The following is a 16,003-nucleotide window of genomic DNA, read 5'->3' on the forward strand; positions in this document are numbered from 1 at the left end:
GAAAACTAAGATCCCTGATGATGACAAATGCATTGTTCAAGTTAAACCTCCACATGCTCGATTGAAATTAAATATAACCTGTGGTTATTGGTGGACACGGAAAACTGGCAATCAACACTATTTGAATGGGTTATTTTTTTCATATTCCATTGCCAGAGGTCTAAATGAGCTTTTTTAAATTATTTTTATTGAAAGCAGAGTTCTTATTTCCCTTCTCTTAACTGAGCATGTTGATTTCATCTGATTCTTCTGAAGACAATCACTATAAAATAATGCCTGTTTTTCCTCCTCATTGGAAAACACCTTTCTTTTCAGATATTTTTGTTACATTTCTCTTACAAAATAAATAAATAATTCATGTACTAACTGTAAGTCACATGACCAGACTATGTGAGTTTGTGTTGCAACAACCTCAGCAGCAACAGAGACACGTGTTTAATGCAATGTCGTTTTTACCTGAGGACACACCCTCCTGTAATAATCAACCAGTGAAATGGACTGCTGGGGACACGAGGCCAGTATCCGTGCAATAGAGTCACATTTCCTCCAATCAGCAGCAGCAGCTTCAGCATCTTGACCTCCTGCTGCCCCAGCTTCAGATTAGAAAAACAAGAAAGATGTACTGCTCATTAACTCCACTCAGAACTACTAAATACCACGGTATCCCTAAATAGATCACCTCCCATCAAAAAAATGGGAAGACCCCCTGAGAGGGGACATAGTTGAGGCGATCGTACGTACGTCCGTTATGTTACATTTTTCCATATATCTGGAGCACCACCTATCCAATTGTCAAGAAAATTGGTATTAACATTATTTAACATAGGTTTATGAGAAAATTAGATTCCAGGGATACCCAATTGTCATGAAGTTTTAAACTGAGTCACCAAACATAAAATGATATGCAAAGTGATTCTAAACAGCGAGAATACATCAATTAAGATCAGTGTGATACTTAATTATGTATGCAACCGTTTTACCTCCAGCTCCTTCCAAAACCCCCCTGACTACAGCCTGAACTCCATTTGGCTGCATCAGCCTCTCTGAGAGCAGCTGTCCACAGAGGCGCCTCAGCCAGGGGGGGGCCTGGGCTAGAGGCTGTCGGGAGCCGCTCCCTGCAGACGCCTTCACCTGGGGGAAGAAGATGGCGTCACAGGGATCAGGGCAGTGCTGTAGGTAGCTTATACTCAGTTGTGTCTTAAGTGCCTGGACTGAACAGACTTCATTCATTCCATTCAAAATCAGGTAACAATATGTAACTAGCCTCTATCTATGTAAATGCAAGCAGTGCCGGTAGAGTTAAAAAGTCACATGGTCATGTGTTTTTGAATGGAATTAGGAAGTCTGCTCAGTCCAGGCACTTACGAGTCTCAGACAAGCTCAATGTCGCAGGTAAAGGCAGATCTCGAGAAAATAAATAATTACTAAATATTGAGCAGAACTACTCTGAATTTGTCACAAATGCTTGCTGGGCAATTGGTTAAGACAGGATATGTGAATCATATTCATTGAACTCTATAGCTGCTAACCTGAAATTATAATTGATCATTGGCACAACTGACCACAACCCTGATCATACAATGTTAATTATGGCATCCAGCTTAATACATAATCTCTAATCTTTATTTATTTTTCAAAATTGCATACAAATAAACCATAATGCAGCATACCTGGCTCTTTGAATGACCAAATATGGCTCTCTTAGTCATCCACACACATGTACCGTTAACACCGTACTGGTAGCATCCACACACATGTACCGCTGCTCGACTCAGTCATCACATACTACTATACACACTGTTCCTTTAGGTCCACCTACCCTCTGCTCTTATTGGTGTTTCTATTAGTTTGTTTTACCATGTATAGGGTTTGGTTTGAGGCAAAGACCGGTTCTTTGCAAACCACTTGCTCTAAATTTCTATTCAGTTTGGCTCTCTTGTACAAAAAGATTGGCGACCCCTGTTTTAGAGCAACGTATTTATTTTGAGCCAACGCAGGTTCCCAACTGAAACATCATTATATCCTGTTAATTGTGTGAATGGCAGAGCCTTTGGTGCTTCATGCATTAATATTTGTTGTTTTTAACGAGCTGATACACAGCGTGACTTGAGTGAAACAGGGTTGGAGACATCTAAGCAGACAAGCCTGGCGTCGATCACGTCTATCACCTGTCTTGTCATACTTACAGCACATCAGAAAGACACTTAGAAAGCCCCCTTGGTACTTACTGGAAAATTGCACAATTACTATCAGGGTACACAGAAGAAAATAAAACAGTATTTGTAAAACTGAAGTTCAGAACTTTTTTAGATTCCTTATGAAAGACAAAGAATAATTACACTTGAAGTTGACATATATGTTTTCCCTCCAGTTCACAGGTTTCATATTGTTTCCCTGGATTTATCAAGTGGCAAAACCGGACTATTAACATGTTTCACAATTTTTCAATGAGGATCCCAAGTCAGCTCACTAACAAGTATCCCAAAATGTTAGTGCTTTACTATGGAACTGTGTGTGCTCTTCAAAAGCAACACAGAAAACAAAGAACCCTAATCATGTTCACTGCTGAGTTTCATGGTTCTTAGCTTCCAAGGGCACCTACTGTAAGTTATTGAGATGTTAATCTAATTGAGGTTCATAAAAAGTTACCTGTTTTGGTCCTCCCTGCAGTATAAGCAGTTCTCGGATTATGATTGGCTGGTAGACTTTATCCAGCAAGCTCTGTAATGCCTTCTTACAGCCGGCACGTTCCTCCACACTGAGAATCTGCAATAAGAATTGCTTAGCATACCAGAGAGAAACAGCGCCATCTAGAGAGTACAATTTTTATATTAACATTTTAACAGCTAATTATTTTCTTAATAATCTACCTGCAATTTTAACAAACTACTGTCTATAACTTCTTTAACATTTTTTTTATAGATCCAATACAGTATCTGAGAAACTGTTTCAGAGAATGTTTGACATGCAGTTTCATGTAATGTATGAAAGATACAATGGCACCCTCTGCTGGCCATCTGAGAACTACAACTGTCCAGTTTAGCAAAACAATGGTAAATTTATCGGAAAAACACCTGCACGGGGCTGGACAGGACTATCCAGATTAAAATCCTGCTGTAAAGTTTAAATCATGAGTGATTACAGGTCATTTCTAGGCAGTTCTGAGGCTCAAGAACAATGGTTCATACAATTTCAGAGTACTGTGCTACAGGTATAATATCAGGAAGTAACAAAACCATCAAATTACTACACTAAAAGGCAAAATGGAGTCAATTCCCAAGCTTTTAACCTCTGATGCCTGGTTTTGAATCCAGCAAAAAATTGTGTGTGGTGAACCCAATTCTACTGCTAGCATACAGCACACACTTTTAAACCACCACACACAATCTCTGCTTGAGACAGGCCCAGGACTGAATGGCAAGGAGGGGGTGTTCAGGTCAAAATTGAGGTGTACTTGCTCACTTGCAGAGCTGGGAGGGGAAGCTCACATGGAGCCTGACTATAACCAGTGCCACTGTCCCGGTCAAGCGTTCCTTTAGAACTCTTCAAAACAAATTGGTTCCTGTTTACTATCCACTGCCCGTCACCACCAATATTGCGTGTTTAGGACTGTTCAGAACCTGCGCTTCAACTTCAGTTGCCTACTACAGACATGTAATGTGGGCTGACTTAGCCAGTGTCTGCACCATCTAATCATAGAGCATTGTAGTGTATTGCCAGTAAAACAAAGGACATTTGAGATCATCAGATGGCACAGCCTCTTTGCTGATCTGGCCGAGGGTACATTGCAATAACAATCAGAATAACTACAAACCCAAAAAAGTCAAAGGGACAGTATATTAAATTTTAATCTACTTGCTCTTTAAAATTCACATGTTTCCTTTACAAAAACTGGAATTTTACAAATCAACCCGCTCATTCAGCAGTCACGGGGAGTACAAACATTTGCTTCATAGATGAGAGCTGTTTAAAGCTGCTGCAGGGATGGAATTGCAACTCTTATTGCATAGCACTTTCATCCATTCCATGTTTTAATACAATCTTGTTTAGCCACAGTGTATAGGTAGCAAACTCAGGTGTGTCTTACAGTAAAACCAGGAATGGATAAAACTGCTATGCTATGGTGTTGTTTTACTTTCATCCCTGCTACTGTTAGGCAAACTGGGATTTACAAACGACATAAATCCAATCCAGTTTACCAGGAGAAATCAGGGTCTGAAGAAAGCAGGACGTGTGATGGAATTCAAAACACTTTTCCAAACCTGCATTCATTACCTTTGTATTATCAGAGTTGGTGGGCTGTCCTGTCTTTGATCGATTTGGGCAGTGCCCCAGCTGGCACAGCCCTGCCAGGATGTCCCCCAGATGGCGAGTCAGAACCATGCTGCCCAAGGAGGCGTGCTCCGCGACTCCTAAAAGCACCATGCAGCTGATGAACAACCTGCGTATTCCACAAGGGGGCGCACCACCCAGCATGGCTGCGTTCTCAAGCATGGCCCCGAATTCTGATCTGCGCTTCAGAGGGATTCCTACCCCAGGCAGGAGATAGGGGCAGATCCCAAGGGTGACCACAAACTGCAGGGCGGACTGAACCACCTTCTGCTGGGCAATGCTTAGAACATCAGGGGGGAGGGCAGGAGCTGCCTCTGGAGTCTTCAGGTTGGGTTCAGCTGGGCTGAACAAACCCAAGAGATCTGCCATGCACTTTTTCAGACAGGTCAGGAGCACAAGGCTTTCTGTTACGAAATTCCAAGCAATGTCTTTGGTTTCCTCAGACCACTCTGCCCCAGCCTTAACCTGCTGTCTCAGGCTGCTCACTTCTCTGTACACAGGGTCCGTCTGGAACTTTTCCTGCATGACAGACAGGTTGCGTTGCAGTGTTTGCAGCAGAGCATCGTGTGCTGTTGATGGAGCAGAGCTCGAAGAAGATTCTGGAAAAAAAAAACACACACACAAAAAAAGCATTTTTTCTGACCTTCCATTGCTCAACGTTTCTCAAAAGTGCAAAGAAACACTGCTGTACATTTCAGGAAACCCAGCATGTTAAAACAGTTTATTCTTAAAAAAGACTATTTATTGTTTATGTCTGTTTCAACAAACACTTTAAGACCATCTCACTGGTTAAGGCAAAAAGAAAAATCTGGACGGCTGTTTTCCTGTGCTAGGGATATTGGGTAAGTTTGAGGCCATAATAACTGCTGCACAGGAAGGGAAATGACGGTGTCGGGGCAGGGCATATTGACTTCATCCCAGACTACGGTTTCCATATTAGGACATCTTAGTACATCAGGCAAACAGGAGTAATTATGTGCTCCCTCCCACATCATTTCTGCTGGTCTGAAGACAGCATATATACAGCGCCTTGCAAAAGTATTCAGACCCATCCTATGGTGTCCCATTTTGTGAAATTACAAAATGATGCATACACATTTTTTTAAACTTAATATTTTATTCAAAACTCGAATGCTCAAGCTGAAGACTTCTAAGGGTAAGCTAAGTTACAGTAAATGTCAGCAAAAACTAAAGATAAAAAACTGAAATATGTTGACTGCATAAGTATTCAGACCTGTCAAATCAATATTTGGTGGAAGCACCTTTGGCAGGAATTACAACTGCAAGTCTTTTTGGGCAAGTCAACTTTGCACACCTGCTTGGTGCAATTTGTGTCCATTCTTCTTGGCAGATATGCTCAAGCTCTCTCAAGTTGCTTGGGGATCGCTTATGGACAGCAGTTTTCAACTCTTTCCACCGATTCTCAATAGGATTCAAGTCAGGACTTTGACTGGGCCACTCAAGAACACTCACGTTGTTATTCTTAAGCCACTCCAGTGTAGCTTTGGCCTTGTGCTTTGGATCATTGTCCTGCTGAAAGGTGAATTTTCATCCCAGTTTTAAATCTTTAGCAGACTGAAACAGGTTTTCCTCTAGTATTTGCCTATACTTTGCTCCATCCATTTTTCCTTCAATCCTAACAAGCTCCAGTCCCTGCTGAGGAGAAGCATCCCCATAGCATGATTCTGTCACCACCATGCTTGGTGGAGATGGTGTTGACTGGGAGATGTGCTGTGTTGGGTCTACGCCAAATGTAATGCTTGGCATTTAGACCAAAAAGTTCCCATTTGGCCTCATATGACAACACCTGTTGCCACATTTTTGCAGGATCATTCAGGTGCTTTGTTGCAAACTCCATGCAAGCTTTGAGATGGCTTATTTTTAGTAATGGCTTCCTTCTTGCCACCCTGCCATACAGGCTACTTTTTTGAAGTGTTCTGTATATTGTTGACTCATAAGTATTTTCTCCCATCTTAGCCATTGAACTCTGTAGCTCTTTCAAAGTTGTCGCTGGCCTCACAGTGGCATCCCTCACCAGTTTCCTCCTTGCTCGGCTGCTCAGTTTGGAGAGACGGCCTGATCTAGGCAATGTTTGGGTTGTAAAATGCACCTTCCATATCTTGATGACTGAGTAGACTGTGCTCACAGGGATATTCAGAGACTCTGATATTTTTTGTACCCTTCTGCTGATCTGTGCTTTTCAATGACTTTATCCCTGACTTGCTTAAATACTTATGCAATCATGACTTTTCCATTTTTATTTCATATTAATTATCTATTTACTTCTTTCTTTTGTTTTTGCTTTGAATGTGTGGAGTAGGTTGTGTATATAACACATTAATTCCTACTTCAAAGATGACTGCAAGCTTTAAAGCAACAAAATGTGAAAACTGTGAGAGGGTCTGAATACTTTTGCAAGGCACTGTATATATATATATATATATATATATATATATATATATATATATATATATATATATATATATATATATATATCAATTTTAAATTGATCAAAATGCTTGCGGCGCTCAAAAGAGGGTGGCCTTTACATGAGTGTGACCACGGTTTTCAAACGCTGCAATATTTAATTACATGACTTATGACATTTTAGAAGTATCACGGTTGTTTATTTTCTGTAATACGGTAGCCTACCTGTATGTAGCAGCGTGTGGCTAACCTACTTTGACTACAGTACATTTAACGGTGACAGTCAGTTACCGAGGGACTATTAGGTGGGAGTTGGAAGGTCAGGGTAATACTGTGCCAGCGAATCAGGAGTGTGTATTGGTTGTTAAAGGGCGGGACAATGCTGGTGTGGCAGTTAAATCCAAGAGTGTGACATAGATGTTTTTTCTGTACCAAAAATTTCCTTGGAATATTGTTTTAATTTCTGTAAAAAATACAATATATCAATTATTTTTCTCACTGTAACTTGCTTGTAATTTCTCTGCAAGAGAAACAGAAACTACATCCTTCTCATAGAGAGTAAGCGCATTGTTTTTGAGGAGGGAGCACATAATGACTCCCTTTTTGTCTGATGTATGAAGATGTCCTAATGGGCACCGTACTAGTCGAAGCGGATGCAAAGTGAATATTTTAATTAAGGTCTTGTGAGAATGTTAACTTTTTCTACAAAAACGTACATGACTGTTTTTCTCTTACTGGTAATGTGTTGCAATTGCTGTATGGAGCTTTTCCTGTGTTCAAATATTAATTCTTCTTTTTGTAAACACAGAATACCAAGAGACTTTTTAAAAAAAACATTTCTCGTTATGTATTGTAAAATAAATAAATAAATAAAATATAATTGAGGGGAAATCCACTGTTACGGTGCACACGCTACTGCAAACAATTCAATTATGATTAACTTATGTATACTATTAACAAATGACCAGTTTAATATCTGCATCACCTCAAAGAACGCCGATGTTATGTATTGGTAACCAAATATCTAATTACTGCATACTTAATGGTAACAGTTTAAAATAACCGCTTGTCGTGTCACTAGCCCGCCACGCACACACAAAACGAGTATTAGTCATGATAGTTAGATCGTGCACATTGTAACATATTTCTTGACTATTGATAGCTTATTTCTAAAACAACGTTCAAGCACTGTGTAAATGTGATGTCCGTTGTTTATTTTATAGTACATCATCAACTAGCAGTATCTAATCATCTGCGTGTATGCGCACAGTATAACATGCTGTGCACCGCACATCTTGAAAGTGTTACTACAACAAAACAAACACGTATCACGCATTTTAAATTCTACTAACCTAATACAGGTTTGATAAGGATGTTGAGAGCCTCAGTAATAACAGCCGTCACTGATGTCATGTTTTTAAGAACGCAAAATCGTGAACTTCTTGTGTTTCATGAGCCTTCCGGTTTGGTGTCGCACTCGACAGACGTCATGGAGCATTACATGACCTCAACGTCGCTATTACAAGTCCATGTTATGTGAGGCAAAACGTTGGATGAACTTCAAAACATAATAATGTCATATCAAGCACACGGTATCTAAACCAGTGTCATAAATAACTGCATATATAAATGTATAGAGGATCGTGTATTCTAAATTTAAACCAGACTAATTTGCTTGCTAAAAACATGCTTAAAAAATAAGACAGTAATTCATAGGAAAAAAAAAAGTTTATTTAAATAGGCAGAATACAACACAAGTCAAACGTTCAGAATTACAAGGAAATAATTTCAGAGCGGTTCTGTGATATGAACCACAAGAGCGCTGTTCATCTCTTCTTTAATACAATAAATATTCAGTACATACAAACAAATGTTTTGCAATAAATAACGATTTGTTTTAAATAATTAAATAAATAATTTAAACCTACAGTGTCCCACTTTGATGTTCAATTTTATACTAAAATATCATCAGTGGTAAACTGCTTTACACATTCAAAGTTCAGCCTTCTGACTGCACTTCACTTCATTAAAATAAACAGACCTTCTCTGAAGGACCATACTAGAGAATTTAATAATGTCTAACTACTTTCACAAGGCTGTGGAGCCTATTTTGTGCTTTTAACAAATAACATAAAACATTTCAAATAAATGAAACAGCATCAATATTGAAATAAATATCACTCAAATAAATAATACACTTGAATATTAATAACAAAACAAAAACGCCTCACACAAGCTGCTTCCAATAGTAGTTTATAAAACTTCTAACTACATTAGGCATTTTAAAATATTGCATTTCAAACTACATAATTATACATAATTTTAATTAAATCGAAATAAATATAATCACTGATTTAAATATCAAATTCAAAATACACTGCGTGTAATAACAGTACATTGTCATGTAAAAACATGTTTGATTAATAATATAGTATTGTTTTGGGTTAATGTGACCCATTAAAACAAAGCGCGTTTTATAACAAACACAACTTTTCAGTTACGTGATACATGCCACTACGACTGATTTTAATGCCAAATACCTCTACAAGAGGCATTTAGTAATGGCTTTTTGGAATCACACAGGTGCATGCCACCGGGACCTTGATATATTCCACGTGGAAAGCGTATGTCTTCTGGTCTGCGCACTGCTTCCGACGAAGTACCATCATGGTCTGGTTCACTGTAACAGAGTTGACGGTGTCGGTCTCTCTCCCAGTCCTGACGTCAATGCACCCCGAGCACAAGCACTCAGCAAAGGCGAGTTTCATCGGTAACCTGTTTTCGTCCACATCAATCCTGCAAAGATTTCAAAATAGAAAACTATTACCTAAAATAAAAATAAAAAAACAATAAAATAAATAAAAATAAAAATCTAGGCACTACTAGATAATTAATATGGACACTTTGGGTACTGCAGAGGCATTACAGAAAAAAGTCCACGCATTACATAAATTCAGATTATATAGCATCTGAAAAATTTATATTTGGCAAAACTCATATTTGCAGGACTACCTGCACAATATCAAACTTTATCAGACATAAATTTGTTGAGCATTTCCTTACGTGTAACGCCAGGGGGAGATAGAGCGACTGCTGTGATCCTCTGTCACCTGCTCAATACTGGCAACAAGATTGGGGCAGCTGTGTCTGATGTGCCGTCTTTGCCTGTTCCCTCTGCTCTCGAGTTGTTCTAGCTCCTTCACCATGTAAAATGATGGGTAATTATTCCATGCATGTTTTCCAACAAAGTGTTTGCACTTTTGCAAGTCATTGTCGCCGTAACAATGACCTCCCTTGGTAATATTCCCTTCGGTCAAACATGCAAACAGCACGATGAGTAAAACCAGAATCTGAAAATGAAGGAAAAGAGGGGTTAAAAAACAAAGAAACATGAAAACAAATATCTTATAACACTGCCTCAACTAAAACACATACAATGTAAGTACATTACATATTACCCGGTATTAATTTTACAAGCCTTAAGTAATGTTTCTTTAAACACCTTATCAGGACCCAATGAAAAACAAAACAAAATACACTGCCGAGACTCCTACCGTATTCATTGCAGGAAGTCGGGTGGTACTCAGTGGACTATATGATGTCACTTGTACAGCGGTGTTGGGTGTGCTAGGTGTGTTCATCTCTGTTCACTCGTTTTATAGGCGACACCATTTCCCTGTAGACTTGCGTGTTGAAGATGGGAAAATCCTGGAAGTTCCTTTTTTACATTTAAGTATCCGCCTCTAAATATTCCATTTAAATAAATCAACTAATAACACTATGTAACACAATTTTTGTTCCTGGGTAGTAAGTGTTATTTCCTAATTGCTTATGCCTCAAAAGTATAGAAAATGGCTATTATTCCCCACAAACTTTGCTTTTGTGACCAGGACAGTGATATTTCAAAATATCACTATTTCCAATGGGAAAATGTGTGTCTTTTTGTTCACATAAAGTCAGAAAAAAACAACATATGAATCCAAATTAACATGTATTTATACTAAAGTAATACAAAAATGACTATAAAAGATTTAGAAGTGAGTAGTTTTCGAGATTTACAATTATACTGTATTTACATCGTATTTATATCACTGTCCTGGTCACAAAAGCAAAGTTTGTGGGGAATAATAGCCATGTTCTATACTTTTGAGGCATAAGCAATTAGGATATAACACTTACTACCCAGGAACAATTTTTTTATTATTTTTTTTTTTTTTTGTTACACAGTGTAATTTTTTTTTTTTTTTTTTTTTTTTTTTTTTTTTTTTTTTTTTTTTTTAACACAAACAATAAACACCAAGTGGTTCTGAAAAGTTGTAGGTTCTCTCATTAAACATTAATGGAGAATGCTGTGTTTTGTAAACTTTCAGACGTACCTGAGAAAAGTATTTTCATTCTCTCTCATATATAATATATAATATAAATATCTCTATATATAGAATATATAGATATATATATATAATATATATTATTATATATAATATGTTTTGTACCATATAATATTTTTATCTTAAAGGACACCCAACTTTAGGATTTTTTTAATTAATTAATTTATTTTTTCAATTATTTTATCCATTATGTAATTGAACAGATTTGTAGATGAAGTTGCTGTTGATTAGATGAGAAGGTTACAAAGTTGGAATAATATCCCCATGCACAATTATAGCAACTATACCTTCCCTTATAAAAGTATACCACAGTAAAAGCATAGCCAATTGTAAAAAAGCATGGTAAAGCATGGGTTAGCATTGCAAAGAAGAGCAAGGCATTTCATTTGAGCAATCTATACCTCACCATGATCAGGACATTTCATTAGAGCATTTCAATGCACTCTACATCGTATAATTGTATTTGTAATTAACCTGGAATTAACCCTCATAGGTTTGAAGCACTCCAGGATTCCCCATTGCTGCAAAATCCTCGAATTAAAGGCAGGAGCAGAAACATTTACTTGACAAACGGGGATTGATTTTATTAGAACATTCTACAGTATTGGGTAATCACCACCTCTTATCAGTGGTTATCCCAGGATTACACATAAAATAGGTGGTTAATGCAAGCCAGCGGGATGCTGTCAAAAGCTCTAATAAAATCCAGTTGTGGCTCATGCCAGCGGAGTACAGGTTGTTCAAATCTACCTTTTTTTTTTTTTGTTAGAGCATCATCTATGATTGAGTGTTTTGGAAGTAGTGGATGATTTAGTAATCTTAGAAAGTAAAAAAGATGCCAGATTAAAGTGATGTTATACCTGTGGCTGCTGCTGTATTACAGTATTTCCTGAAACCAATGATGCTAACTGCTAATTACTGTTTAACCCCTTCCTGCAACTTTTGGCTTAAATGCTGCAGGTCTAGTTGGATAGTCTTTTTAAGGTCATATTACGCACAAATGTCGACCAAAGGTGCAATTGCTGAATGGGAATTATTGATCTACTATTCAAATGTACAATATCATTTGAAGTCCGATATTGTAAATATTGCTTATATTCTGTTCCCACCAAGTATTCAGTATTTTGAAGTTTTGTGGCGTTTGAATGCACTTGAAAACTGAAGCCAGATTGATCATCTGTTACCTTTAGAATAGTTTAGTTCGTTCTCTGCAAGAGGACAGCTGCACACAAAATAAGATTAAATGGAATGAATTTGGATAAATCCCTAGCAGTGAGTGGTTGATTTCTCATGAGTGATTCATAATAAACTTTAAAATGCAATTAAGTTTAAAAATAAAGTATAATAGAACAGAATTTATTATAAATAATAAATTCTGTATTAAATTAACAATCAATAATCACAGCCCAAAAAATTGCTCACCAGATAATGTAATATATCACAACCCTGGCTACAACTGTAAATTCAATGTTAGAGCGATAAGTTATATTAAGAGTAAGTACATAATGTAGAACAAATGCCAGTAAACAGGGAAGAAAACTGGAAAAGTGGTATTTCAGACCGCATTGTCGTATGGTAAGCAAATGCGGAATAACTTATTGAGTTCTTAAGATACATGTAAAAATGGAAGGGTGACTTACAGATGAACAGAGACCCCACCATAAATCCCCAAAATCTGATGTGCCCAGTAACTTATGCTAAATAATGTGAATACCATGTTTCATTACAATTTATTGTGTGGTTATCCAGACATATGGACACATTGAAAGAGTGATGCATGACCACCTCCACTATATCACCATCGCAGAGGGTAAATGAAGGGCACTGGTCGTATAGGCAAGGGGGGCCGCACACACACACACATTGCATTCGTTAACTGCTTAGCAGCCCTCACACAATACAAGTTCAATTATTATGTTCTGTAAACAACATCTGTACTTACCTGTGACGTAATTTTTTTTTAATGATCCTCATTTGAAAGCCCATGTAATTGCGAATGCAGAAAAAAACATTTGCATTTCGTAATAAAAAAAACAAAACACATCCAGGTTTAAAAAGATGACTAATCAAAGCATTCTTGGATCAAGGTGTGGTATTAGTCATACACCTCAACACTGTATGTGAAACACCTGGGTGATGCAACTGTAGCATGTCAGTACTGAATGTAAATACTGGTTTCAAACAAAATATGCATTATTCTAATTATTATTATAATAAATGCAGCATGAATTGTAAATACAGGGTTCAAAGTGAAGTTTGAGGTACTGCCATAATATTTTCCACCTGCATGACTATATAAGTGAAATGATCTTCAGCCCTTCAATGTTTCTTCCCAGTCATCAACCAACCATGAAGACCTAAGAAGTGTAACAGACATAACAGTATAGAGGATTAAACAGTACTTCACATTGACTTCAAAGTAGTACATATTACACTAAGAGCTAGTTTCCCACACCCCGAGTAACACATTAAAAACACATTTAATCCAAAAACCAATTGCAGCACACTGCCCATCTTTGTGGCAGCTCAATATTTGACTGGAATGCCGTTGTGTTAGCCAAAACAAACCACAGATAAATTAAGCTGCTCGATGCTTATAGTTTATGAAGTTTCTAAATGTTTATTTGTAGTAAACTAAACAGAGTTTACACTTTAAAGTGGCAGGATGTTGCCTTCATACAGATACTGATATTCTCAAGGCCTCTGGCAAGTTTCATCACTAGTGTTTTTTTGTTATCTTGCAACGTGCACTAATAACTTGACTAAAGCATGTCCTTGGCAAGATATACAATATTAGGGGTGTTATTAGGTGTAGGCAACTCTAATGTGTGTCTCTACCTGTCAGAATATCCTTGAAATACGGTAGTAAGCAAATCAAGCAATTGTTTTGTAATAGTTGATGTCAAGCCAGTTGTATTACTTAACATTACTGAGTTATTGCTTTTCATTGACAAGTGAATGAAAGAAAAAAAAAGTAAATTACACATTATTTTTTTACTTAAGTGTGTAATTACATGTTATGAAAAACAGAGAGGCCTGCATGTGCAGGGTTCTACTGTATAGCTGGTCTGAGACACAGAAACCAATACACTTTTCAATCCACTTACGTTTTTCATCTAATTACAGTAAATGCTCCCTTAAGCTAATTACAACTTCCTAAATTATTAATAGAAATGTATAATAAAAACAATCTACATTGCCTCCCCCCCCCAGAACTCTCTAGTAATAGATGTTAGGCAAAAAGGTTGGGCTTGCTGATTTCTTTCCAGGAAACAAAGTAAAATCAAATGAGAGCTCAGTACTTTCAGCCTAGAGTACTGTAGGCAACCTTGTTGTTTTCTTACTCTACACAACCTGCATGTTTGAAACTATTGTTCCTTCCTCAATACATTTTAGGTGTGCAGGATATGCATGGTAGAGTCATTTTACACTCACACACTTTTATACTGTCCAAAAATGTTCTTACCGAGTTTTATCCTAACTGGAGAAGCGGTTCACTAGATGTCAAAAACTTAAGTGTGGCATAAAACTATTTACAGCATAGACACATTGCTACAAAATGAAGTTTCTCCTTATTATATTATTATATCATATATATATATATATATAATATATATATATATATATATATATATATATATATATATATATATATATATATATATACACACACACACTCCTACTCCTAAATGGAGTTGTAAAAATCACTTTAGACAATTCATTGAAAGATTGTATAAGAATGGGTTAAGCTAGGGTACCTAATGTAACCCAGAATCTATTAGAAACAGTATAAAGGGGCAGGAGCATGTTTAAATCTTAGCTTTGACACACTTTCCCTTCTCTGGATAAAATGATTTTACCGATTCTGTTAGGTTTACATTTTCACAATAGAATTGAAAGGCTTGCTTTAAAAATAATTGCTTTTTCTTTATTCTCTTCTTGTTATTGTTATGGTGATTTCAAAACAGCTATGACCAAACGTTTTCCATCACCCTATGGAATGGACTAATTTTGCTTCATAAAGTCAAATGGCACCTGCTGAATAATGTTATGTTAACATAATAAATTGCATGCAGCTTTGTAGTTTTCCATATACTTAACAAAAAAAACTTACAAATTGCAAAAATGTGACATTTCGAAATATAACATGAAATATTGTACTATTATTGACTTTTGCAAAATTATTTTGTAGTTTCTATGTTAAATAAAATATCTAAAATTATATATATATATATATATATATATATATATATATATATATATGGGGATTTATTTTGTTTCTTAATACAAGGATGGTAAAATGTGACTGACGTGTATCTGAGTGTCGTATATCTGAGTGCTGACTGTAATAAGAGACACTCACTCCCCCTTATAAAAGTAGTTTAATAGTTATGCATTTACCATGGCTTTAAATACCTCTCTGGCCTGAGGGAGTTTAACAAGTAATTTAAAAGACAAGTGGAACCTGTCCAAATCTTGTATTCAGTGGTCATTAAAAGTGGCACATGGATCAACAATTCAACCTATCCCTTGGATCGCTAGTCATATGACTAGAAAAAAAACATAAAACTTACCTTCATGGTCACATGATTAAAGTACGAACTAGACATTAGAAGTCCAGGTTTAAGTGTAGGTTTAATCTGGTAAAACCCATTTTATTGGCAAGTAGAACAATTTTGCTGTTTTGACATAAGTAAATTTATATAAGAACCTTCATATGCTTGTTAAAAATCACTATGAGATACTGTTCTTAATATTACATTGTACAATGAAAACTACACCCTAAACTACTATCAGTTGTGGACATTTCCACTCACTGCAACGTTAGGTGCATGCGTGAGAACTATTCAAAACAT

The 16,003-nt window shown here is 36.8% G+C and overlaps 2 protein-coding genes across 2 annotated transcripts in view; both read right to left on the reverse strand.

The window, feature by feature from the left end:
- Window positions 1-8,222, reverse strand: part of tango6 (transport and golgi organization 6 homolog (Drosophila)) — a 54,004-nt gene extending 45,782 nt beyond the window's left edge. Inside the window, exons 1-5 of the mRNA XM_041268773.1 lie at window positions 8,112-8,222; window positions 4,276-4,931; window positions 2,650-2,766; window positions 981-1,131; window positions 457-593 (exon numbers count right to left, since the gene is read on the reverse strand). Coding sequence (XP_041124707.1) covers window positions 457-593; window positions 981-1,131; window positions 2,650-2,766; window positions 4,276-4,931; window positions 8,112-8,172 — 1,122 coding nt within the window. The 5' untranslated portion in view covers window positions 8,173-8,222. The remainder of the gene's footprint in view (window positions 1-456; window positions 594-980; window positions 1,132-2,649; window positions 2,767-4,275; window positions 4,932-8,111) is intronic.
- A 267-nt stretch (window positions 8,223-8,489) lies between these two features.
- Window positions 8,490-10,537, reverse strand: LOC121326220 (interleukin-17C-like). Its single transcript, XM_041269447.1, has 3 exons — window positions 10,314-10,537; window positions 9,823-10,109; window positions 8,490-9,555 (listed from the first exon to the last, which is right to left on the reverse strand). Exons 1-3 carry the CDS (start codon window positions 10,398-10,400, stop codon window positions 9,315-9,317), a joined length of 615 nt encoding a protein of 204 aa, XP_041125381.1. The 5' UTR covers window positions 10,401-10,537; the 3' UTR covers window positions 8,490-9,314.
- Window positions 10,538-16,003: the final 5,466 nt, after the last annotated feature.

This window comes from Polyodon spathula, chromosome 13 (assembly GCF_017654505.1).
Source record: "Polyodon spathula isolate WHYD16114869_AA chromosome 13, ASM1765450v1, whole genome shotgun sequence".
NCBI lineage: Eukaryota > Metazoa > Chordata > Actinopteri > Acipenseriformes > Polyodontidae > Polyodon > Polyodon spathula.